The 25,063-nt window shown below is 43.2% G+C and overlaps 4 protein-coding genes across 5 annotated transcripts in view; 3 read left to right on the top strand and 1 right to left on the bottom strand.

The window, feature by feature from the left end:
- The window catches only part of LOC135526439 (phospholipid-transporting ATPase ABCA1-like), a 41,608-nt gene extending 31,991 nt beyond the window's left edge, over positions 1-9,617 (top strand). For both annotated transcript variants that reach the window (XM_064954809.1, XM_064954810.1), the window contains 20 exons: positions 45-158; positions 310-484; positions 608-739; positions 895-1,172; positions 1,266-1,813; positions 1,931-1,982; positions 2,098-2,611; positions 2,884-3,168; positions 3,315-3,453; positions 3,560-3,804; positions 3,937-4,114; positions 4,244-4,504; positions 4,665-4,788; positions 4,888-5,201; positions 5,298-5,404; positions 5,502-5,778; positions 6,320-6,423; positions 6,789-6,881; positions 7,694-7,937; positions 8,135-9,617. In XM_064954809.1, the coding sequence (XP_064810881.1) occupies positions 45-158; positions 310-484; positions 608-739; positions 895-1,172; positions 1,266-1,813; positions 1,931-1,982; positions 2,098-2,611; positions 2,884-3,168; positions 3,315-3,453; positions 3,560-3,804; positions 3,937-4,114; positions 4,244-4,504; positions 4,665-4,788; positions 4,888-5,201; positions 5,298-5,404; positions 5,502-5,778; positions 6,320-6,423; positions 6,789-6,881; positions 7,694-7,937; positions 8,135-8,290 (4,340 nt within the window). In that variant the 3' untranslated portion in view covers positions 8,291-9,617. The remainder of the gene's footprint in view (positions 1-44; positions 159-309; positions 485-607; positions 740-894; positions 1,173-1,265; positions 1,814-1,930; positions 1,983-2,097; positions 2,612-2,883; positions 3,169-3,314; positions 3,454-3,559; positions 3,805-3,936; positions 4,115-4,243; positions 4,505-4,664; positions 4,789-4,887; positions 5,202-5,297; positions 5,405-5,501; positions 5,779-6,319; positions 6,424-6,788; positions 6,882-7,693; positions 7,938-8,134) is intronic.
- An 87-nt stretch (positions 9,618-9,704) lies between these two features.
- nipsnap3a (nipsnap homolog 3A (C. elegans)) lies at positions 9,705-14,589 on the bottom strand. The gene is made up of 6 exons (XM_064954813.1): positions 14,328-14,589; positions 12,064-12,271; positions 11,640-11,801; positions 10,747-10,896; positions 10,537-10,623; positions 9,705-10,425 (listed from the first exon to the last, which is right to left on the bottom strand). The coding sequence occupies exons 1-6, from the start codon at positions 14,400-14,402 to the stop codon at positions 10,349-10,351; spliced, it is 759 nt and encodes a 252-aa protein (XP_064810885.1). The 5' UTR covers positions 14,403-14,589; the 3' UTR covers positions 9,705-10,348.
- A 481-nt stretch (positions 14,590-15,070) lies between these two features.
- LOC135526442 (probable pancreatic secretory proteinase inhibitor) lies at positions 15,071-17,711 on the top strand. Its single transcript, XM_064954814.1, has 4 exons — positions 15,071-16,593; positions 16,786-16,820; positions 16,988-17,100; positions 17,427-17,711. The coding sequence occupies exons 1-4, from the start codon at positions 16,536-16,538 to the stop codon at positions 17,470-17,472; spliced, it is 252 nt and encodes an 83-aa protein (XP_064810886.1). The 5' UTR covers positions 15,071-16,535; the 3' UTR covers positions 17,473-17,711.
- Positions 17,712-17,924: 213 nt separating this feature from the next.
- Positions 17,925-20,214, top strand: LOC135526440 (exosome complex component RRP40-like). Its single transcript, XM_064954812.1, has 4 exons — positions 17,925-18,187; positions 18,946-19,095; positions 19,373-19,524; positions 19,688-20,214. Exons 1-4 carry the CDS (start codon positions 17,972-17,974, stop codon positions 19,893-19,895), a joined length of 726 nt encoding a protein of 241 aa, XP_064810884.1. The 5' UTR covers positions 17,925-17,971; the 3' UTR covers positions 19,896-20,214.
- Positions 20,215-25,063: the final 4,849 nt, after the last annotated feature.

The following is a 25,063-nucleotide window of genomic DNA, read 5'->3' as shown; positions in this document are numbered from 1 at the left end:
GTTTGCATTGTCTGAATGTATGTGTTTTTTGTGGTCTCCTTCAGGTCAGTATGGTATTCCCAGGCCCTGGTACTTCCTCTTCTCCAAGTCCTACTGGTTTGGAGAAGGGGAAAACAGGAAGACTGACTTCAGTCAGAACAAGAGAAGGAGCTGTGAAGGTAAGACCCCGATTTAATTCCGATGCAGAACAACTGATTATCCACATGGTGGGCAAATTCATTTGAGCAGTTGTGTGTTTATTCAAGCAAAAGAAAATGTGATGGTCATTGTTCCCCATTTGAATTACATTATGTTGTGTTGTGTCTTCAGCTGTCTGTATAGAGGAAGAGCCAGCCCACCTGAAAACTGGTGTCTTCATAGAGAACCTAGTCAAGGTGTACCGGCACGGGAAGAAGCTGGCTGTGGATGGGCTGACTCTGGGCTTCTACGAAGGACAGATCACCTCTTTCTTGGGCCACAACGGAGCAGGGAAAACCACCACTATGTAAGTGCAATGACATATAACTGGTGCCATCTGTGAACAATAGCCCATACAAATTTAGTTGAAAGTTACATTTATACATTTTAAAAGGAGTTAATCTAGTATTGACATCTTTGTATTTGTCAGGTCGATTCTAACGGGACTGTTTCCGCCTACCTCTGGCACTGCTTACATCATGGGAAAAGACATCCGATCGGAGCTGAGTGCTATTCGACAGAGTCTGGGCGTTTGTCCACAGCACAACGTTCTCTTCAGCATGTAAGTGTTCCCAGTCCATCATATTAGCAACCAGTTTTAACAGAAAGTTAATTATAATGACCAAAAACAGGAAATATGTATGTCAATAGTTACATTGGTTTGTTATGAGCAGTTGTTATATGAAGTCTAACGTGTTTGTTTTTGGGTTTGACCAGGCTGACCGTTGAGGAGCACATCTGGTTCTATGCTCGTCTGAAGGGTCTATCTGAGGAACAGGTGAAGTCTGAGATCGAACAGATCCTGATAGATACTGGCCTGCCGCACAAACGCACTTCCAGGACCAGCACACTGTCCGGAGGGATGCAGAGGAAGCTCTCTGTGGCTCTGGCCTTTGTCGGGGGGTCAAAGGTTGTGATTCTGGACGAGCCCACTGCCGGGGTCGACCCCTACGCCCGCAGGGGCATCTGGGACCTCTTGCTCCAATATCGTCTAGGTAACCACTAACTCCTTACCACTTTTTAGCAGCATAACAAACTACTGGGGGAGTCCTGTGTGATAACTCACTGTTTTCCATTCCCCTCTCCAGGTCGTACCATCATCCTCTCCACCCACCACATGGACGAGGCGGACATCTTGGGCGACCGCATTGCCATCATCTCCCACGGCAAGCTGTGCTGCGTGGGCTCCTCCCTCTTCTTGAAGAACCAGCTGGGTACAGGCTACTACCTCACCCTGGTCAAGAAGGGCCCAGAACCTTTCCTCAGCTCCTGCCGCAACTCCTCCAGTACCGTCTCCTTAACTAAGAAGGAGGAGGATTGTCCCTCTGAGAGCAGCTCTGACGCAGGCCTTGGCAGCGAACACGAGAGCGAAGTAGCTACCATAGAAACTGCTCAGGCAGCTTCCATCTGTGAAAGTGCCTTCGTGCCCCCCGACGTCTCCCTGATCTCCAGCCTGATCTTCAAGCACGTCCCGGCCGCCCGCATTGTGGAAAACCTTGGCCACGAGCTCATCTACGTCCTACCCTACGGCGCCGCCAAGGACGGAGCCTTCGTGGAGCTCTTCAAGGACATGGACAATCACCTCCCTGACCTGGGCATATCCAGCTATGGCGTCTCCGACACCACCCTGGAAGAGGTACAACTACAATAGATTATTAAATGGATAACGGGATGGATATCTCGTTTCTAGATGCTCAAAGTGCTTTACATTGGGGAATAGTGTTTGATTTCTGTCTTTTCTATCTCCTCATAGATTTTCCTGAAAGTGGCAGAGGACAACGGAGTTGACACTGAAGTTCCCTCAGGTAAGAACCCTTTAGAAATCGCCTGTGGGTATGACTCGGATTATTAAGTCTTGAATGGTTCTCGAACATGTCAGCATCTGTTCATTGTTGTTATTTTGTATGTGTTTTTGCCTAGACGGTACACTCCCCCTGCGCAGACGTCGTAGAAATCATGCCTTTGGTGGAGGAAATGCCTTCGGTGGAGACCACCAGAGCTGCCTTAGACCCCAGATTGATGACGACAACAATGAACATAACGACTCGGACGCAGACCCAGAATCCAGAGAGACCGACTTCTTGAGCGGATCGGACGGTAAAGGCTCCTACAAGGTGACGGGATGGAGTCTGAAGAGGCAGCAGTTTGTGGCCTTGATTTGGAAGAGGTTTCTGTACGCTCAACGCTCCAGAAAAGGTTTCTTTGCTCAGATTGTACTCCCTGCTGTGTTTGTGTGCATTGCCCTGGTCTTCAGTCTCATCGTCCCACCTTTCGGAAAGTACCCCAGTCTGGAGCTGCAGCCATGGATGTACGAAGAACAGTCCCTCTTCATCAGCGATGACGCCCCTGAAGACGCTAGCACACAACGGTTATTGAGTGCCCTCACCGAAGGACCTGGGTTTGGAACGCGCTGCATGGAAGGACAGCCCATACCGTGAGTCTCAATATGTCAGGGTCTAACAAAATGGTTATTTCCATTTGTACAATTTCTCCTGTCTTTGAGGAAATAAATATGACAGATAGGTGTATGATATGGGGCCACCCATATGTAAAAGTAGTGGCCCCAGCCGACTTGTAAGTCGCTTTGGACAAAAGCGTCTGCTAAATGGGATATATTATATTATTATTATTATTATGATAAGGCACATATTTTCAATGTTCTTTAGGAGATAATGACTCAATCTCTCTCTCTCCCTCCTCTCTCAGTGACACTCCCTGTACGATGGGTGACGAAGACTGGTCCATACCGGAAGTCCCAGAGACCCTACTGGAACTCTTCCGCACAGGTAACTGGACCATGGAGGAGCCGTCCCCCGCATGCGCCTGCAGCTGTGACGGCCGCAAGAAAATGCTCCCTGAGTGTCCGGCTGGAGCCGGAGGACTGCCGCCCCCTCAGATGAAGATCAGTGAGACAGACACCCTGCAAAATCTGACCAACAGAAACATCTCTGACTATCTGGTGAAGACCTATGCAGAGATCATTGGGAAAAGGTATCACCTTCATATATATATTGCATATCTTTTATAACAGTGGTATGATATAGTATGTACAATGATTGAGTTATACAATTGTTTTTGTATACCTGTCGAGCCCAAATTGCCATTAAATAATTATGCTTCTTTTTTTCTTATCACAGTTTGAAGAACAAAATCTGGGTAAATGAATTTAGGTACGGTGGCTTCTCATTGGGTGCCAGGAGCACCAACGTCCTCCCCGCAGCTGACGAAATTGACGATGCCATCGCTCGAGTGAGGAAGATTTTTGAATTGGAGAAGGTGAGACTTCCATTCATTCATTTCCACATTCACTATAACTCAGTTTCTGCCACTGAACACAACATCACTTTCACCAATCTAAACCATTGTTATTATATATCTTCAGGGTGCAGCCGCAGACCGATTCCTGGAGAGCTTGTCTAGCTTCATCAATGGTCTGGACACCAAGAACAATGTCAAGATTTGGTTCAACAACAAGGGATGGCACAGCATGGGAGCCTTCCTCAACGTGATGAACAACGGCATCCTGCGCTCCAACCTGCCCCCTGGCAAGGACCCCAGCAAGTTTGGCATCCGCGCCTTCAACCACCCGCTCAACCTCACCAAGGAGCAGCTGTCCCAGGTGGCACTGTAAGTACCCACGCCACAGACATCTTGGAACAATGACATCATTAAAGTAATAGACCTAGTAGAATGTAGAGTTTGTAAAGTGTACCAAGCACAGTGTACTCTCCTTAACATCCAACTACCCCCTCTCTGTAGGATGACCACCTCAGTGGACGTCCTGGTGTCCATCTGCGTGATCTTTGCCATGTCCTTCGTCCCAGCCAGCTTCGTAGTCTTCCTCATCCAGGAGAGAGTGAGCAAGGCCAAGCACATGCAGTTCATCAGCGGTGTGCAGCCCCTGCTTTACTGGACTGCCAACTTCATCTGGGATATGGTGAGAACTAACCGCCATTTTGAGAATTCCTTCTGAGCATTTAGCAGCTGTTTTCTACTAGTGTAAAGTGCTACATGAACAGAATTAGTTTGATTGAATGCTAACCTTGTCATGTCGTTTGTCTTGCAGTGTAACTATATCGTCCCGGCAACGCTCGTCATCATCATCTTCGTCTGCTTCCAACAAAAGGCCTATGTGTCGTCCACCAACCTGCCAGTGCTGGCCCTGCTGCTACTGCTCTATGGCTGGTCTATCACTCCTCTGATGTACCCAGCGTCCTTCTTCTTTAAGATCCCCAGCACGGCCTACGTGGTGCTGACCTCCGTCAACATCCTCATCGGCATCAACGGCAGCATCTCCACCTTCGTCATGGAGCTCTTCGGAGACAACGTAAGGGACACCACACATTGGCTGCATAATGTGGTGTGCTCATCCTTGCCTAAGGAAGCCATTTCATTTTTTTTTTAGACAACAGAGAGAATTAACACAATCTTTTGTTAATGTTCCACTTATCTGGTGACATTAAGGGTTAAATATTCTTCCTCTTCAGGAAATTGGGGGTATCAACAACATCTTGAAGAACGTTTTGCTGATCTTCCCTCACTTCTGTCTTGGCCGAGGTCTCATCGACATGGTGAAGAACCAGGCCATGGCCGACGCTCTGGAGAGATTTGGTAAGAACTGCATTTCCCCATGAGCCATTTTTCTATGTAATTCAGCGCAGAGGTGTCTCTTGAACATTTCTCTAAACTCACTCCTCCTGCTGTTCACAGGTGAGAACCGCTTCCGATCCCCTCTGGAATGGGACATGGTGGGCAAGAACCTGTTTGCTATGGCCGTGGAAGGAGTGGTCTTCTTCATCATCACCGTCCTTTTCCAGTACCGCTTCTGCATCAAGCCCATTAACCTGCACACCAAGCTCCCTCCGGTGGGTGAGGAGGACGAGGACGTGGCCAGAGAGAGGCAGAGGATCGTCAACGGACTGGGACACGGAGACATCCTGGAGCTCCGACAGCTCACCAAGGTCTACAAGAGGAAGCAAAAGCCAGTTGTAGACCGCCTGTGTGTGGGCATCCCTCCTGGAGAGGTAAGATTAGATTATTTAAATACACGATGCAATGACATGCAATCTCTTTCAATCTCCTTAGGTATATTTCCTCTGTTTCCTTTCTTTTTCTCTCAGTGCTTTGGCCTCCTGGGTGTGAACGGAGCTGGAAAGACCACCACATTCAAAATGCTGACAGGAGACTCCATGGTCACCAGTGGAGAAGCTTTCCTGGCTGGAAAAAGGTAAGTCAGCCATTTTGTGCCAGAGAGCTCATACTAGTTATTACAGTGGAGAGCTTCAGTAGTCTAAATGTGAGACTTACTTTTTTTGCTTTGGTAGTATACTGCGGGAGATAGACGAAGTGCACCAGAACATGGGCTACTGTCCCCAGTTTGACGCCATCAACGAACTGCTGACAGGCAGAGAGCACCTGGAGTTCTACGCCGTCCTGCGTGGAGTGCCCGAGAAGGAAGTGTGTGAGGTTGCTGAATGGGGCATCCGTAAGCTGGGCCTAGTAAAGTATGTGGACAAGGCAGCAGGAAGCTACAGCGGAGGAAACATGAGGAAACTCTCCACGGCCATGGCCCTAATAGGAGGACCACCCGTCGTGTTCCTGGTACGTACTATGTCCCAACACACACACAGACCTACATAAACTGTAACCACCAACAAGGGGATCAGACTGGTTGCATCAGCTTGGAGGTGACCTTGATGTGACATATCAACGAAGGAACCTCCTCTAAATCAGATAACTGGTGTTTCATTGTTCTCCCGGTGGGGATTGCAGCAGCGATGGTTGTGTAATGAGGGTTAGATTAAAACTCTCCCACTGGCACACCAGTGCTCTCAAATGGTTCCTGGAAAATCATAGGCTTATGTTTTGCTCCTATTGGGCTGGAGAGTGGGGCTGGCCACATCAGCTGTGAGCAGGATAAAAGGAGAGAGAGAGACAGAAACTGAGTGGTGAGACAATGCAAGAGACATGGTGAGAGCGAAAGAGAAAAGACAAACAAAGCCAGAGAGAAAGCAAGTTTCTAAAGCATAATGCAACACTAGAAGAGCCATAATGCCTTGCTCCCCCCTGCTGCTGGTCTTCTCTGTGTGTTTCCTGCTCAACCTGTGGGCCAACCTTAACCTGGCTGTGCTCGTTGTGACAGGACGAGCCCACTACTGGGATGGACCCCAAAGCGCGCAGGGCCTTATGGAACTGCATCCACAGCGTCATCAAGGAGGGACGCTCCGTGGTGCTCACCTCGCACAGGTAACCAGAAACACCATAACACCTCAGCCATGCTAGGCTAAGAGCTAACTGCTATACATTGAAATGCATGGTCTTGTTGTTGATTGGTTGGCAGCATAGCTTATGTACGGTATAGGCTGCGGTTAGGCAGTCCTCATTAGCACAAATGTAGCCTATTGGCTTGTACTACATAGTTTACATGATTCAAAGTATTGCTTACCCACTTACTATGCAGGATGACAATAATAGCTTTTGGAGTGTTAACTTTACTTTGACAAGGTATTCGCTTATTTGACATAGACTAACCTTTGCAGGGATGTGATTTCTAGTTCATCAATTCCTTTACACTGTACCTAATGTCTGTGTCTACCATTTTGTGTCTTCAGTATGGAGGAATGTGAGGCCCTGTGCACCAGAATGGCCATCATGGTCAACGGCAGATTCCGTTGCTTGGGGAGCGTTCAGCACCTAAAGAATAGGTAAAATGACAAGTCCTTTCACTGATGCATATGAAACAAGCCAATACCTACCAAGTGTGCTCTGTGGCTTTAAATACAGTAAATTGCTCAAATGATGTATTGATATATTTTTTATTTTACTATTTTTATCCCCCCTAATTCATAATGTTTTAACTTTTGTGTAAATCTAGATGTATTTGTTTATAATTCTTAACTATACTTTTTTTGTATGGTTTTGTAATCATTTGAAAGGGGAGGTGCCTTACAAGCCTCTCAGTTTTTTTTTTTTTTTTTTACCTCTCCTGAAATCACTTTGTGTAACGGCTTTCCTTATGCGAAAGAGAGTCGGACCAAAATGCGGCGTGGCTATTTAGATTCATGTTTAATAAAAAAACAACTAAACACAAACACTACAAAACAAGAAACGTAACACGAAAACCGAAACAGCCTATACTGGTGCAAAGTAACACAGACAGAAAAAAGGACAATCACCCACGACACACTCAAAGAATATGGCTGCCGAAATATGGTTCCCAATCAGAGACAACGATAAACACCTGTCTCTGATTGAGAACCACTTCAGACAGCCATAGACTAAGCTACACTCCCAATACCTGTGAAAAACCAAGACAAAAACACACCACATACCAAAACCCATGTCACACCCTGGCCTGACCAAATAAATAAAGAAAACACAAAATACTAAGACCAGGGCGTGACACTTTGTTTGCCTTTTAAACGCTCATCTTATTTTCTTGTGAGCCAAAAGAATGATAAAATAATTCTCACCTTGTCCCCTCCCCAATATTTTCTCCTTCCCTCTGTCTCTCCAGGTTCGGAGACGGGTACACCATCATCCTGCGTGTGGCGGGGGCGGACCCTGACCTGCCGCCGGTGATGAAGTTCATTGAGAGCGAGCTGCCGGGCAGCACCCTGAAGGAGAAGCACAGAAACATGCTGCAGTACCAGCTGCCCTCCTCTCTCACCTCCCTGGCACACATCTTCAGCATCCTGGCCAAGAACAAGGACCTGCTTCGGATAGAAGACTACTCTGTGTCGCAGACCACACTGGACCAGGTAAGACGCCATCCGTCACTGATTTAAGGTTTTGTGGTCAAGAGTTGTTTTCGTTGAGGTGTGATTGTGGATTACAGCACTATGCATGTTTGTCTTCCTGCATGTTCTTTTATTAGTAGACTGGACATAGCATCATGTACGCTATTGAGGATTGGGATGCACATTGATAATAGCTTACACACCCTCTTCTCTACCAGGTGTTTGTGAACTTTGCCAAGGACCAGAGTGACGATTACCACTCAAAAGACAATTCAGTTAAGCGCAAAGAGGCGGTGATGGACACAACCCCGCTCAGCTCGCGGCAGGCTGAAGAGAAGCTCGCCGAGGAGAGGCTAAAGGAGAGCTTGGTGTGAGCAAACAGACACCATCTTCCACCCAAAACTGGAACCCGCAAACAGTGTTGGACTGAGTTTATGTCCTTGTATTATTACAGTAGTATTTTAACGTTTTAATTCTTCAGCCAGGTGTTGCCCTCGGAAGGGCCCGGCTGGAAAGCTCAATGCAAAGTTTCCCAATCGTGCTGAAGTGAGTTGAGGCCCAGAGAGCCCTTCACGATAGTCATTAAGGAGAAAGAGTATTAAACTTGGAATAACTGCCATAATTCTATCCTGTGCTTCAGCAGACGTTATGCAGTGTATATTTTTAAGGAAACTGTGTTCATTTGTATAATTCCAATTAACTGGTTTCTACCAATGATAGGAAAATAATTCATGGTCTGTTTTTGGTTTTGTTCTCCAAGACCAGAATTACATGATGAAGAATCCCAATCATTTCTGTGGCCAAGGGCTGTACTGTAGAATCTGAATTGGTTTGATTTTGTTTTGAAAGATGTACCTTTTATTTATATATCAAGGAATAGTTTAATTTTGTTTGGCTAAGTACATTGTGGCATTACTGTAATTATGAATGTTCTTCCTTGTAGTTCAGTACCTTACTATGTAGTGGACTCAGCCATTTTGAAACACTCCAATTGCAGAGACTAAGTACACTTTTCAATGTACGATATGCAAATAACTACAAGATAAATATATATAAAAAAACATTTTATAGCTTTTACAGAAAACTAAAAGATTTGTTTGTGGGTTAAGACACATTATCAACATTTGCAATGAATACCTCAACACAACATACCACAGTGCCCTGCCAGACAAACTGCTAAGGATACTTCAGTATTTTCACCACCTAACCACTAGGTGAAAACAGAAACATTCCCTCCATGGGTTGATAATAGTAAATCGAGTAACATCATCATGGACACTGGAAGGGACCAATCGTGCCGTGTCAGTTTTGAACTCCTGTCATAACGCGTGACCTGGAAGCTTGTCATGTATCGTTGCAGAGACCGGTGCAGTCAAGTGCCATTTTATTGTGAAATTCATTTTGTGGTCATTCGGGTGAAATTGACTCAGTATTTTGAAACAAAGCTTGCCTGAAATGAGGGCAGTTCAACATTCCAAGCACTTTATTTGTGGTGTTAATTGGAATATTGTTTTTGCACTGGAATTTCCACAGACTGTATACAATTGTTTGTTTTGTTTTTGATCAAAAAGAAAGAATCCTACAAAGAAAATTATTTATTTAATAGCTGTTTGTTTTTAATGTATTGAGAAAGGCTGTGGAAATGTCTGTTACTCGCCCTGTACAATACTTATTTACACAATAAAACCCAGCAAATCATCAGTCCTGGCAAGTGTTTTCCATTCTCTTAATCTTGTGTCAACATGGCCGTAAACTTAATCCTGTCCAAAACCACATTTTAGCAGAATGTTTCATTTTGAAATATGTCTTTATTGGTCATACATCTTCTCATAACCTTCTTATTGACAAAGGTTACAGAAAAGCGCATTCTAGTCCAGACAAGTATTCATGTGGTATGTACATGATGAATAAGGCACAATTATCTATACCTATTAATATAGTATGAATGGCGCTTGTAACGCCAGAGTAGTGGGTTCGATTCCCAGGACCACCCATATGCAAAACGTATGCACGCGTCTAAATGTAATATATTATAATACATATAATATAAATCTAATCCATTACTAATATAACTGTTTGATTCAGGACAGAGACATTTCATAACAAGCAGTTCTTTACAACATATAAATGCATTTCACAAGAGCCATCTATTGTTAAGACTGAACAGTCCTCAGTAGAATGAAATAAACATTGTTATAGCCAAGGTCCTAATTATACTTGGTTCTGAGTGACATATATTGATATCAGTACAACATTCATAATTACAATTAATACATTGTTTGAGTGCAACTGTCATCACATTTAGATGATATGATCACCATTGGTTGATTGATTTAAGAAATCTCAGTAGCATTTTATAACCTCTACTTAGGTCTATAAACAGTGTAAGACTCATAGGTTTAGTCCCTTTAATCCTGGGTTTCAGTGTGAGATCACTTGAGGGGAGAGTAGGGGCAGGGGAACATGAGTTTGCTCGTCTGCGACTCCAGATAGGTCACACTCTCCCTCACTTTGGGGAGAGAGATTTGGAAGAGTGCAGGATAGAAAGTAAAATGTGAATAGAGCTGTCAAAATTCCCTTTTCTTCTTGGATTAAAAGGGGAATAAATTGAAGGGCTTACCAGCTGCCACCACCCTGGCATCACCATGGGCTTTGTGGCGTACTGCTGCCCGTTGGTCCGGACTCTCATACCACCACAGAGCATTGACTGGCAAACAAGGAGAAACCCCATTCTGCCTCACACTCTTGCATTCATATTATAATATCAGTGTTGTTACACATGTGTTAGATCATTCCATCCTGATAATCATTGACCCGATTGTTACTGTACCTTTGTTGAGCCGTCCAAACTCGCTGTGAAAGACCCCGACCAGGTGGGCATGCCCCCCGGCAGCGTGGGTACTGACTGCAGCCTGGAAGGCCTCCCCCCACACTGCTGGGCCTCCTGGCCTCATCTGGAACGATGCCAACTCATATACCCCTGAAACACACACAACGCCCTTAATAATATGCAACATATCCAACTATCATCATTTCTTAAACCAACCCCTAGCCTCTGCAAATGCTTTAAATCGAGCTCAGTGGTTTGGCAGAACACTAATTCTAGAGCAGTTAACTGAGTGCATTCAACTGTCGAGGGTGATGCAACATAGCACTACAGATCTGTGTTGAAAGGAACTTTTTCTTAATTGGAACACAGTGGTTTTGTTTACCAAATCAATATGAATGTCATGTGCTTTACGTTTCAAAAACCCATTTTAAAATGAGGCTAAACTCCTCCCTGTGGGAAATCACTCATTTACATTTCAATCAGTAAGCAGACGCTCTTATCCAGAGCGACTTACAGTTGCAAATTAGGTTTAAGTGCCTTGATCAATGGCACATTGACAGATTAGTCACCTAGTCAGCTCGGGGAATTCAAACCAGCAACCTTTCGATTACTTGCCCAACATGCTAAGAAGCGAGGCTACCTGCCACCACCTCTTTTGGGTAAACATGGCTGATTTCATTTCCTGCTAAAAACACAAGGTGCTGTCCTGTACTTACAAGAAATAGAACTACTCTAAAAAGATTAGTGTTGTCCAAGGAAATAAACACAAAAGGTCAATGCACACGCACAAATACACACAAACAAAGGAGGGAGAAGTTCTGTTTTTTTGTCTTGGGACAACTAAACTCAAACCGTGTCAGACAAGAGGGTAATTATTTAACTCAGCTACTCACCACCTTCCTTGGGTGGCCTGTCCACCTTGCTCCAGGGTACCAAATACGTGACCTCGTTGTCCTGAGACATGAGCATGGGCATGGCCTTGGAGATGTACTCCTCAATCCATTTGGGGTCCTGAGCCAAGGATGCGCGCACACCTGCCCGCTGAGCATAGCTGTCTACATAGCAACACAACAACAGGAGAGACAGTGAGATATACTGACGATACAATGGCTTATTTTACATTGTTCTCTGGGCTTGAGTTCATGCAGGTTCCCTTAGAGTCAATTTAGGATTCCGAAATACAAACATGAGTGCTTGCTTATTGTAGGTGAATATCCATTTCTTTATACAATTTCAATGTACAGTATTTCCTGAGTTGACTGAATTACACATGGACTGGTTCTCAAAGCCCTAGCTTGCTCTCAGCCTCCTCCTCACCATACTTCCAGATGTGGAAGACCTGGTTCAAGCCTCCGTACTCTACACTCCAGTAGCCCAGGAGCTCGGAGTGAGCAGTACGCAGGTGGATCTTCTCATTGGTCAGCTTGAGGAAGGCAGCGTTCTTCTCTGGAAGGATTCTGTAGGTACGGAATTCATAGAAGGTCCCTTGTTGCTGTTGGGGGCCAGTGGAAATACAGTCTAGAGCCTGACAGGAGAGAAGTACAGTCACTGCTGACACCCTGTGTTCAATGTGGGTTTTAAATTAATTCTATGGGAAGCGAATTTTGCTGAGACAGATTAAAGTACACGAACAAAAACGATTGATTTCAAAGTTTAATAAACAATAGAATTGTTTGCACAGGAACTACTTTTAATAATTTCCACTCAACATTTTACAAAAACACATTTACAGGAAGAAATTTGCATATCCAACGTTTGGCAACAGAATAAAACTGAAGGAGATTTTACAGAAATTCTGTTAACAAACTTTGAATCTGCAGTTTTTTTTAATGTACTGTGTAAACTGTTCAAAGTAGTCGTTGTGCATAGTATGGCTTGTTAAACCTTGAAATTAACATTTGTTTATTTAATTGTTTTAAAGAAATTGGGAGTCTAAGCATAATTCCGTTACCATTGAATTAATTGTCCATTACTGACAGCATGAAATTCTAATAAGATACTATATGTATTCTAATTTCTCTCTTCATTTCATGTTTTTTTTGCTTGAGGGACCCAGCTGGATACTTTATTCAATGTCATGACTTAAATGTGAGTTTTAGTCAAACCTTTGGTGTCGTCTTTCCGCTATTTATCACGTTAAATTAATCTTAAACTAATTGCCTACTCCTATGAGCAAAACTATTCTGGTCCTGTTTCCCGATAACGATGGAATTTAGGCTAACCGATGTTTTATTGATGCATCGTTCCTTCAACCGCCCGAGATACATGTTTCCCAAAACACCACGCAAATACATCGTTGGAGCATGTGTCGATACTGGTATGATCGAAAGAAAGGGAGTGCTGTTCACGGGTCAGCTTTCTGAATGCAAATAGAACTTCTACATTTGAATTATTTCATAATACTGACGACGGATCAGGTTCTAGAAAAATATTACTATTTACGGCTACAAATATTGACGTATCTTATTGCTTACCCAATAAAAATGCCCTAAATCACGGATTTGACACGTCATTGCGCACAGTTAGGCTACGCATCATAAAATAGAGACACAAATTACAGACTTTCGCTTGTAGCAAAATATAACTAAATTGATTGAACATGGAATGTATTTCAATATGATTTAAATAGGTCTACTGTTTATATTTTTAATGCAGTCATCTCAGTTTTAATTTGAAGCATATTTTTCTACTTCACTTGTTTGTATCAATTGCAAAGACATTGGTAACTTTGTATTTGTAGTGAACTTTGTTCTGAGGTTATCTGCGGTCACAGACTGATAAACCCAATATTTAGCGGAGATATTCTGTGTAGCCTATAGGCCTAAAGTGACGCGGTAGGGCAAAAAAAGCATATACGAGGCACTTGGCTTTTCTACGAGTGGTCGGAGGCAAAAATTAGACTACAAGCGTGTTCAAGGGCAACGTTAACGATGGTTTTGGGAAACAGCTCGGAGATTGAACATAGCTTTGAGATGCTTTTGGAAAACCGGGCCTTGGCGTTTTGGAATCAGTTTGCTACCCAACTTTTCATTCAGTTTGGTCCAAAGGTCTGTCGTACATTGGAGTTGGTGACTTCTTCCAGTCTAAAATGTCTGCAGTGTGCATGAATTATATTGCATAACGTTACTCGTACTCTTGCTTCGAAAATCTAAGACAATCTTACATTATTATGCAAAGTTAGATATGGTACATTATAAAACAAGTCACACACTGTATCCTATAGGTCCATTGTAAATAAAACATAACATGCATGACATTCTCATAGAATGACTTAATGAAGTTAAGGCAATAATTTGTCAAACGACGTGAAATTAATAATAGTGCCATCTGCCGACCGGTTGGGCTACATACACCGAGGGCAAATCTCTCCTTGTTTCCAAGATTTCGCAATACCACGCGGATATTGCAACAACAAAAAAAGCGTTTGCATAGATAAACAAACTCACATTGACTTTTGTCAAACCTGGTGACTGTTAAGCTACAAACTTGAACTTTTAAAATAATGTTAACAATCGATTTGCATTGGAATTTGCCCTCATCCCACTGTCAAAATAGACCAAATTATAATAGTCCAAACTTACCACGTCACCATTTTTCAAACAAATATTTTCTATAAGCCTTGACGATCTGCGAAATGAATTTCTTACTGTAAACATTTCGCTTGAAAGTTTTTATAATAACACTAGTGTCACAAAAAGTAACCAAGAGCACCTTGCGAGTTCAGTCAGAGAGAATGGCAGAGCGAGACGTTTCACTCTCGTCCAAATCTGTACAAAATAATGAATTTATTTGGGTTTCTTTTGGACCTAAACTCCATCGCCTGTCTTTGTTGGGCGGAGACATTAGCATATCGTCATTATTTACAAATCTCTGGTTCAGTAAACTGTTTTTGAGCTGTCCGAAGAGGCGAAGCGGGAGGATTTACTCCGCCCAAAAAGGATTTACTCTGTCCTTTTTTGCATGGAAGTCTATGAGAGAGTGTCGAATATAAGTTTAGTCTGTTACACATATGTTCATGTATAAGTGGATGCACGTGGCCTTCCGGCGACTTTGAGAAAAACAACTCAGTTATTGAAAAGTGAAAGACTAAATTTACATACATGGGCTGCTTTAGTGAATTTCAGATGTCTGGAATAGAAAAGGCAGAAATAAAACAATTCAATAAACATTCGCAGCCAGTCATCCAAAACATAGCCCTATGCAGTCGTTAAATTCTTATAGAAGAATTTAACATAAGCCTGTTGTTCACACGCGCATCTGTCCTCTCATTGGCTAGAATGGTCCCACCTGATCTCACTTGCCTACGCTCAATTGTGGACATGTATTTCCATTGTTAGAGCGGTCACTCGGCTATCTTGTCAATATCATAGATACTCTTTGGCGTTGTGCAGTTGTAGACTACGGAAACCGAGAGAAGCTCAAATTTAGAGATCCATGAAAAACATACTCCTTTGAGCTACCTTTCAGATCTCAATGATGGTCCAAGGGAGAAGATAAAATGTAATTTGGTAACGCATAGGAATAATGAAATATGACATGTATATCCACACTTGGGTGAGTTAAAATATTATGAATAATAAAGTAAAATTTGAAAAGTATAATTTACTATTCCGAATATTTAATCCAACCAGATTAATACTACCCCCTCTCGAGTCTGATTCATCTCAAACTTTCGTCCTCCCTGTCACAAAATTTTAGGATTTAGGGAAAGAGGAATACATAGTCAATTGTACAACTGAAATCTGTCTTCCACATTTAACCCAACCCCTCTGAATCGGAGAGGTGCGGGGGATGCCCTAATCGAAATCCACGTCTTCTGCGTCCGGGGAACAGTGGGTTAACTGCCGTGCTCAGGGGCAGAACGATAGATTTTTTTTACCTCGTCAGCTCGGGGATTCGAGCCCGCAACCTTTCGGTTACTGGCCCAACGCTACCTGACCGTATTGAGCCTTCTGTGGCAAAATTATTATATAAATCATATTTGATTGACTGTACATAGTAGAAGTCATGTGAATGAGAGCCTCGTTAGCATTAGCACAAAGACATTGGGTTTGTCGACGTTGCAGCCGACAGTGCAGGCGACTCCCGATTGACTGAGCTACAAATCACCATGCATCTTTAATAACTACTCATTGTTATTTGTAGATCAGTCAAGCAGTCACCATTTACTCACATTGCATCATCGATTTGATGCTCTCGAACACGGCCAATATAAGTATACATACAGGTGAAAACAAGACCAGGTTATGTTGTTGTGGGGACCAACATATTACAAAATTGGTACAAATTCAGTGAACATAATGTACGGTCTTTAATTCAGTGCTTTAAAAAAAACGCATTACATAGTAAGGTTTGATAGTTTCTCTTGGTCAACATGTATGCATTTCAGCATCAACAACCAGTGTCACACCCCCGTTTTTATTGGGCGCTCAGCAATATTTAGGCAGTAGGAATGTTCATCCCTTAATAAAGGCATAGACAATAGGGGGGCTCTGCCGTAACTGCTGCTGGCGGGCTGGTCAGGTGCAATGCCGTCAAAACATCAGCTTTACCCAACACAGGGTCACATTATTTCACAGACAAACAGACGCGACCTCCACTATATGACAACGCCACTCCATCCACAGGGACTAAACCAACAGCAGACCTTGAGCAAGGCACATCGCAGATAATACAGTAGCAAAGACGACATCATAGAAATTATAGTGTACTTTTGGAGCTGCATTCAGTAATTGGACCTATACCAACTATTGTTATCAGTTGAATTGGATCTCTTTTGGTCAGACCACATGAACATGATTGGGAAAACTCTTTTGCTAGTCTGCCTGGCTGTCTTCTTTTCTGCAGGTAAATACATTAATCATTTATATGAACAAAATGCCTGCCTATTCTGTACATAATTCATGTTTCATTTCCATTTAGGAACAGTAGTTTGTCAAAACATGACAGATTGTACTGTTCATTAGCAGTTATGATAATAAATGATAGGTAGTAAAGCATAATAGGTTAAATTCTACTTGTGGTTATATGTCACATTAGTAGACGCAGCAGACCAGTCCAGACTCTACAGGAGGGTGAGGCTTCCATTACAATATTATCATTACAGTTCCCTTTACTAATGTGGCAACTCCAAATGAATTCATGAGAATGTCCATGCATGACTATAGACAACCAGGATTGGTTTAGTCTTCCAGGTGGCAAGATGATATCATCTTGAAATGTTATTTTATTCTTTTACTAGCCATCTTGTGGGGATATGAGCCAATCCCAGGCATGCCCGCTCAACTACTCCCCAGTGTGCGGTAATGATGGAAACACTTATCCCAACGAGTGTTCTCTGTGTGTTCACCGGCTGTGAGTCTACCATATATCAGTTTAATTATCCTGAAATGTTTCCTCTCTAATTGTTTGGGTGTGCTGCTCATCTCTGTAACACCCCCAGCGTCATCCACGCACAGTTGTACATTTTGTTATAGCCAGTAAGAACAGGGTGGTGCTACATTTGCCTGGTTGCAGGATCTGAACAAAGAGATCTGGTGACTAGGCAAGTGATTTTCTACTCCACCTATGAAAAAAGATCTATAGAAAACACAGAATTAGTCCACTGGAAAGCTTTATAAGAGACGTTTTGCTTGCTTTAAAAAATCTTACTGGCTGTTTCTTTCTGTGTCTCTCTTAAGGGAAACCAATGCAGACATCTTGATAGTGAAAGACGGAAGTTGCTGAAGAGTAGCCTACTCAAGTACAGATGATTCCGCTGTGAATGTGATTATCATCACATTTATCTTTGATTCTTTCTGTGATTGTAGAAGTAGTTTTTTATGGAACACTCATGCACAGTACACACACAATCATTTATAATCATATTGATTTGTATTCAATCTTAACATTATCTTTGTAAAGAATAAATCGATTTCAGTCCCAGCTCCTGTGGAATCTTTTATCATTAAATGTCCAGATGCTCATTATTGTGTCCACATGGTTTGTTTATTTGTTTGTGTTATATTGTCCTATTTTTACGTCATTATTCACGTAGTATGTTGATTGGAATACAATACACAATATATTACACCTACAATACATTAAAGTCACATTCTTAGTAGTAGGAACTTGTAGTAACCACATGGGTGAGCTACAACAAATATACTTCCGTTTTTGCTTTTTCTTCCTCGATTTCCTGTGTCACATTTATTGTTTCCCCTATCAGAAGTGCACATTTGCAGACATGCTGAGTTGTTTCAAAGATAAAGTTGGTGATGTTTTATTACCAGGAGATGTATTTTCTTTTCAAATGCCTGAAAGGATCACCGACAGCAAACCCGAGAAAGTTGTTTGTGGACCAGGGCTTCGGCGAAACGGAGATGAAGTTCTCGTTTGCAAAAGCGGAATCCTTCGACATAAACAACCGAATCTGTACTGGATAGACTCTCAGCAAAGGAGGGTATGCATCTTGAATAACTGATAAATAGCTACCTATCTAGATACCTAGCGATATCATTCAGGGTCAGATTCATTATATGCGTTTGAAGAAGAAACGCACGATGCGTTGGTAACCACGTGTTTTACAAAGAAAGGCGCGTGCCTATGGTATCTCTGCAGAGTATGGCTACTATATTTAGTTAGCTAACGTTACCATCTTTGTCACAGTAAACAGACAATTCACAACCCCAATACAAATATGGTCTTGGCAGGAATGAGGTAAAAAGGTTGGTGAAATTGATGGCATGCATGAACATTTTGCACTCTAGTACCAGACTTGGACTTTTTTGTGACAAATATTCCACCTGACAGAATCCCCATCTCTTCGCGTGAAAGCGTTGACACTCATTCTTCATTGCTGCTAGTTGAAATTTCTGCTCTTCACTCCGTCAGTTTAGCCTACATTTCACGGATCTTAGTAAGAAAGTATTTTTTATTTGTGTCCTTCAAGGCAGCTGTCAATGATCAGTTAGGCTGCGTTTAATTTTATGGTGTTTTGATCGAGGGGGGAGGGGGGGGGCACTAGTAATGCCTGCAGATCAGTTTTCAGTGAAATGTAGCCTAAACTGACAACGGAGTGAAGAGCAGAAATCCCAACTAGCCGCGCGTTCACGCGAGGGCGGGGGGCAGAATTCTGTCAGGAGGGAGATTTTCGGCACAACACAGGCAGTGTCCTTTTCAAGTAAGTTATGGACTCGCTGTTTATTTCCTTTCGCCCAGTATGTTCCAGGAAAGGGGGAGAGTGTGATTGGCATCATAACTGCCAAGTCAGGTGACATCTTCAAGGTGGATGTAGGGGGGAGTGAGCAGGCGTCACTCTCCTACCTCGCCTTCGAGGGGGCTACCAAGAGGAATAGACCTAATGTGCAGGTCAGTATTGCCACAAACACTTCTTTATTCTTCCAGGAGGAAGGCTCACTATTTTACAACTTGACGTTAGATGGTTCTTCACCCTAAAAAGTAGTCTATGGGCCAAGAGAAAAGGTCATCCAGGGCTGTTCTTTTAAACAGCCACTACAAACTTCAGCTAACAATCAATTGCAGGCATGTGAGCACGTAAAGAAAGTCAAATTCACCTGAAATCAATTAAATTTAAAGTTTGATGGCACTAGTCTTTCTCAATTTTGTTTCTGTGGTGCCGTTGCAGGTGGGGGACCTGGTGTATTCTCAGTTCATCATTGCCAACAAAGACATGGAGCCGGAGCTGGTGTGTATAGACAGCTGTGGACGAGCCAACGGGATGGGGGTGTTTGGAGCAGGCGGGCTTCTCTTCAAGGTGTCCCTAGGACTTGTACGCAGGTATGTCACAATAATAAAACTAGTCTATGGTCATTTAGCAAGTGTTATTCAAAACAGCCTCACAGTTAACATTCAGCATATGATCTACATCTAAACATTCTGTAATGTTGCACCACTCAACACGACCCTGGTTCTGAATAGTAATTGTCCTCTCTTTATCCAGGCTGCTGGCACCCCAGAGTGAGATAGCCAAGGACCTGGAGAAGATGTTCCCCTTTGAGATCGTGGTGGGGATGAACGGGCGGGTGTGGGTCAAGTCTAAGACTATCCAGCAGACCCTCATCGTGGCCAACCTGCTGGAGAGCTGTGAGAACATGACAGCCCAGCAGCGACAGACGCTCTTCAGAAGGGTGGCCGACGGATCCATCTAGGCTAGGGGACCACTCTGCTCTGGAGAAGGATGTTCGAGAACTGTCTGAATTAATGGGGTTTGTCTCAATCATTTGAAGGCAAGGAGGCATTGGTGTGGTAGTCTCCTTTCCTTGTCTCCTCTCCTGACTACTGAGCTAAAAGTGGTGAATGAATCACAACTGAGTGATGAATGCAGTGTAGTTGAAACTTATCAAGTCAAAGGGGATTTTGACCCCAGTGTGTTTGCGCTGTGTGAATAATCCTATTTTTTTTATTACGTCTTTTGTTCGTCAACTACATTTGAGAAATAAATAATTAATCTCGGTTGATTAAAAATAAGAGCTCCTGTTCAAACCAGTCCACAAGGAGTCACCACTTTCAGTTACCTTTGCTAGCATGATAACTGGAACCACTGATCTAGTAGCCCATATTGGTCATGCCAACTGTAGAGGCATAAACAATTATTACTACACATAACATTGTCCACATGGTTTTTTTCATGCATTGATTCAATTATCAGAAAAAAAGTTAGTGTCTATGCATAGATAAGGGGGCAATGCAAACAGTCTGGGTAGCCATTTGATTAGCTGTTCAGGAGTCTTATGGCTTGGGTGTAGAAGCAGAAGCCTCTTGGACTTGGTGTTCCAGTACCGCTTGCCATCCGGTAGCAGAAAAAAGTGACACCGCCTGGTATAGAGGTCTAGATATAGATATGAGCAACTTGGTGTGAGGTGATACTAAGAATTGGCTTATGATGATGCCATGAACGGACTGGACTGGCTACCATTGGCTCGTGCTGCCATGAATTCCAGCAATTGACAAATACCAGCCCCTTCTCGCTGTATTGAGATGAGACAGATGAGGAAGGTATAAAGTTAAGCTTCATGACAAATACTGGTCCCAAGGGCACCAAGTCTGCCATCTGTGGCTACACTTAGGAGAGAAAAAAATTGTTACAAAAGTGTTCTTCGGCTGTCCCCATAGGGGAACCCTTTTGGGTTCCATGTAGAACCGTCTGTGGCAAGGGTTCTACATGGAACTCAAAAGGGTTCTTCAAAGGGGTCTCCTATGGGGATATCCAAAGAACCCTTTTTGGTTGTAGATAGCTTCCTTTTATCTAAGAATGTGCCTCACCGCCAGGACTTTCTCCGCCTGCGAAACCGAAGTACATCATTATGTGGTAGATGGAATGGAACGCATGGAAGACATGTGAAACAGGGAGGTGTATCTATTCAATCTCCACATGACTATTTGTTTTCTTACCTGCTGGTGTAACTCCTGGGTTTTCAAAAGGAAGATTTGCGCTAGGGTTCCTGCAGGTTCTGTACATGGAATGATAGGGTTGCATTAACATTATATGAATAGTAGTTATTTTGGATTACAGTCAACGTCTGGTAAATGCAACTTTATTGCACTAAAACAGATTAAGTACACTTCAGATACTGTAAGTGTAATCAGGAGTCGATTATGGAGCAATGTTAACATACCTAGTTTGACGTTTGTATCGCCGTTGAAATTAGCAGACATGGGGCTGTTAAAAAGCAACAGGGACAAGCATACACTGAGAACACGTGGAAATCTTGGACTGTGATGACGTCAATGGAAAATCTCATGACAGGGTCATCATCCCATTTCCTCATAATGAGCGAGAGAATAAGAGAAAAAGATGGAAGAATAAAGTGAGTGTGTTAGTAAGTGTAGTAGTTTCCAGCTTCCTCAATCAAGAAGGACTGTGTGTGGTCTGCCAGTGTGGAATCATGCAACGTTGCATCAGCCAGAAGTACATGGTTGTGGGCACATACCTCAGTTGCAACAAATAAAATTAGTGCAAGATCAGCTAAACTGTAGGGGGAAATTAGTCAAAAAGCTCCAAGAATAAAGTGCCAGGATTGGTCAGTATGAATGTAATAACATTATGTAACACCTATTCCTGAGTAAGCAGTGTACTTGGAAGTGAAAAGAACAGAGGAAAATATGAAGTAGCTAAGTTGGTAGAGCATGGTGCATGCAACATCAGGATAGTGGGTTTGATTCCCAGGACCACCCAGACTTAAAATGTATGCACGCATGACTAAGTCATTTTGGATAAAAGCAACTGCTAAATGGCATATGATAATAATATAAATACAAAATAACAGTCTTTACATATTTTTCAAAGAAAAATACTGCTATCTAGGAGTGCTTTCTTTACATCCTAAAGTAGTTCTGTCTTAACCCTTCATAATGACATCATCACCCAGCTCTGATTGGTCCTTTCACAATGACAGTGTCATATCGGTGAGAGAAAGTGTCTTGCCCTGCGGTATTCCAACCATGTCTTCCCAGTCTGCATATCCCACAAATCCTTGTTTGTGTCCTCGGGGACCAGGGAAGTAAAAGGCAGTGCACCGTGGACCACAAGCTCAGGGCCAAAGAAAAGTCTCAGAGAGGGATTAGTATTAGCTTAAGCCAGAAATCAAAACTCCTCACCAGCCTCAACAATAAACAAGAACATGTCAGAGTCCTCAGACTAAGACAATGGCACTCTGTGTCAACCAGTGTAATTGGGTGTTACATGAAGAAATGGACATTGGCCATGGGCTTTGTGGCTGTAACAAGCTTGCTGTTACATAAGGTTGTTATAATGTATACATAGCCGGATTTGAGCACGTTAGAGAATGGGCTCTCCAGATTCCCCTCTTTCCCCTCACAGACCAGAGGCAGAGACTGTCTAGAATTATCTTTGATCAGCAGTATTCTAAGCCAGTGAATCCTCAGAAATACACATAACTCATATGTATGTCTATAGCTTGTCTCTTCAGCATGTGTTGGCATGATACTGGATGGTGAGGCATGTAGCCCAGTAAACTGCAAAAAGTAGCATCTTGGCATAAAAATGGTTCTCAGGTTGCATGAACTTTACTAAAGTGATATTTTAACTTAAAGTACTGGAAGTATAATAAATACCATGGCTTAATAATATCCCAGGTTTAAAAAAAATATGCTTGTTATATTATATAACATTTTTATATGTTAAATGAAAGTTTGGGAACTGCTGAAGTGGAGTTTGGAGGAGAGGTATGTTTGAAAGGAAACAGTCTGCCACATGTTAGACCGCTTCAACGTGACATGGTGCTGTAGGAAAGGACTCCCAAAGAGGCAGTTACCAGGTTCTCTTCCTTTATTTCTTTCTGTGGGCCAGGCCTAGAGTGGGTCACCTCATGGATCTTAAGTCCTCACTGAATTTTGACTGCAGATGAATAACACACATTATTCCCTTCCGCTCTCTCCTCATCTTGTTCCTCCATTTCATACACGGCACTCTCCTCCCTCACCCTCTCCTCCTTTCCAGAGATTTCCACTTTCGTTTCCCAAGTGCTCCTAAGAGACAAAAATATGTGGACTGACAAACCCATGCTTCTGGCTCGCCCTTTATAAGTCTGACCATTTCCAATTGGACTGACAAACCACTGGTTTTTGTTCCTCCGTTAGAAGTCTGACTGTTTCTCCGTGTTCTGGAGCTATCAGCACTGATGATGTAAAGAGTGAAAACAATGAGAAAAGAATTCTCCATTACCTCAAGATAAAGGTAGAGATACTGATTCCATCCCAAATCCACCCATACTCTCTTTGCACGTATGACGACCATAAGGTTTGGATAGGTGTAAGGCAGTAATACAGAGGACATTCTACCCAGCCTATAAAAGAGCAAAGTAGAACCATATTGATTTGATCCATCTGATTCTTTCAGCCCTCGAAGAGCACCAATATTAGAGGCTGGGGGTTCCTTACCCAAGGGCTGAGGGGTGTCCTTGTTGAAGCAGCTCCTCCCGCTCAGTCTCCGGTGCCGCTAGGAGAACCCTGAGTAGGCGCCTGTCACTCTCCATCTGGTTGGTCACTCCTCTGCAGACCCCAGCCTCTGTCTGAGAGACACCACCTCCATTTACAGGGACTTATTCATCTGCAGATCATCAGCCAACAAAGTGGTGTTATACAAAATAGTATGTGTCTTTACTGGCGCATTATTATAGAGACAACTGTTGTGTGGCTACTCACAACTGGTGTGATGATTAGTAAAACCTGACTTCTACTGGTTCACAACCCCTTTCAGTTTTCTGTTAGCCTTATCAGGTGAGGCCTGGGTTAGATACTACCGAGACGTCTGGCAAGATTACATGCTTCTGTACAAATACGAAGTGTAGAAGGAACCACCTGAATCCATTTTGGGTGTGAATCCCTGTACCAGTTTAGTTGGTCTGGTCTTCCATGGCTCCACCTGCTTGCTGCCATGTTGCTCTGCCTGTGTGGTCAGTCTCTCTCTGTGTGTCTCCTGGAGGCTGAAGCGTTCCTAATACAGCTGGGAGTGGAGGGCTTCCATACGGGCCTCTGAAGCATCCTTACCTGCTCCACCAAACCCCGCTAGGCGCTAGACTCCTCCAGCAGATGCTCAAGGTTGTCTCGCTCCTGAAAACACCAACAGTTTCTTGGGTTAGGGCCCAAACACAGCAGTCAGCCACCCAGAATTATTTTCTCATGGTGTTTACATGATCGGTGTCAGGGGTGTCAGTTTTGTCATGTTATTAGTGAACAAAAGGATGAGAGTGATTTACTTTCAAATGTTGACCTTTGTCCACTGCTTGAGAAATAAGCTAGGTCGTTGATATTATGGTCCTCTCTCTGACACTAGAGGAACAGTACCGAGTCAATTCTCCTGATTGACAGAGAGGTCAAAATGAAAGATAACATTTCAGTGGACAAATGACTTTCATAGTGGGCAGATTTCATTACTGCCAATGGGAGGATAGTTTCCTATGCTTATGAAGGGTTTACAGGAGTCAAGCTGTCCTTATGGGCCGATGGTCCATTCCTGTGGAGACACTTTCCCCCAGAACAGAAAACCTGGTCCAGTTGGGCGCAAATGATCTCCAAGTCCAACTTTAACCTGCCCACTCTGAGGACATGAGACAGAAAAGTCCTGGGAAACATACAAAAAGAGAAAGCCCCCCCCCCCCCCCCCCACACACCCAAATGTTTTTATTATTATTTAACTAGACAAGTCAGTTAAGAAGAAATGTCTTATTTACAATGACGGCCTAACCTGGATGACGCTGGGCCAATCGTGCGCCGTCCTATGAGACTCCCAACCACGGCCAGTTGTGATACAGCCTGGAGTCAAACCAGGGTCTGTAATGACGCCTCTAGCACAGAT

This window comes from Oncorhynchus masou, chromosome 32 (genome assembly GCF_036934945.1).
Source record: "Oncorhynchus masou masou isolate Uvic2021 chromosome 32, UVic_Omas_1.1, whole genome shotgun sequence".
NCBI lineage: Eukaryota > Metazoa > Chordata > Actinopteri > Salmoniformes > Salmonidae > Oncorhynchus > Oncorhynchus masou.
The sequence above is the reverse complement of the archived record's forward strand: the minus strand, read 5'-3'. Positions and strand labels throughout refer to the sequence as shown.

Coding starts and splice junctions, on each gene's coding strand:
- nipsnap3a (XM_064954813.1), bottom strand. CDS start 14,402: ATGTTTACAGTAAGAAATTCATTTCGCAGATCGTCAAGGCTTATAGAA. Junction 11,802..12,063: donor CTTCCACATCTGGAAGTATG/GTGAGGAGGAGG, acceptor GTTGCTATGTAG/ACAGCTATGCTCAGCGGGCA. Junction 10,624..10,746: donor GTTTGGACGGCTCAACAAAG/GTACAGTAACAA, acceptor CTTGTTTGCCAG/TCAATGCTCTGTGGTGGTAT.
- LOC135526442 (XM_064954814.1), top strand. CDS start 16,536: ATGAACATGATTGGGAAAACTCTTTTGCTAGTCTGCCTGGCTGTCTTC. Junction 16,594..16,785: donor GGCTGTCTTCTTTTCTGCAG/GTAAATACATTA, acceptor ATGTCACATTAG/TAGACGCAGCAGACCAGTCC. Junction 16,821..16,987: donor AGTCCAGACTCTACAGGAGG/GTGAGGCTTCCA, acceptor TTCTTTTACTAG/CCATCTTGTGGGGATATGAG.
- LOC135526440 (XM_064954812.1), top strand. CDS start 17,972: ATGCTGAGTTGTTTCAAAGATAAAGTTGGTGATGTTTTATTACCAGGA. Junction 19,096..19,372: donor GGAATAGACCTAATGTGCAG/GTCAGTATTGCC, acceptor GTGCCGTTGCAG/GTGGGGGACCTGGTGTATTC. Junction 19,525..19,687: donor TCCCTAGGACTTGTACGCAG/GTATGTCACAAT, acceptor CTCTTTATCCAG/GCTGCTGGCACCCCAGAGTG.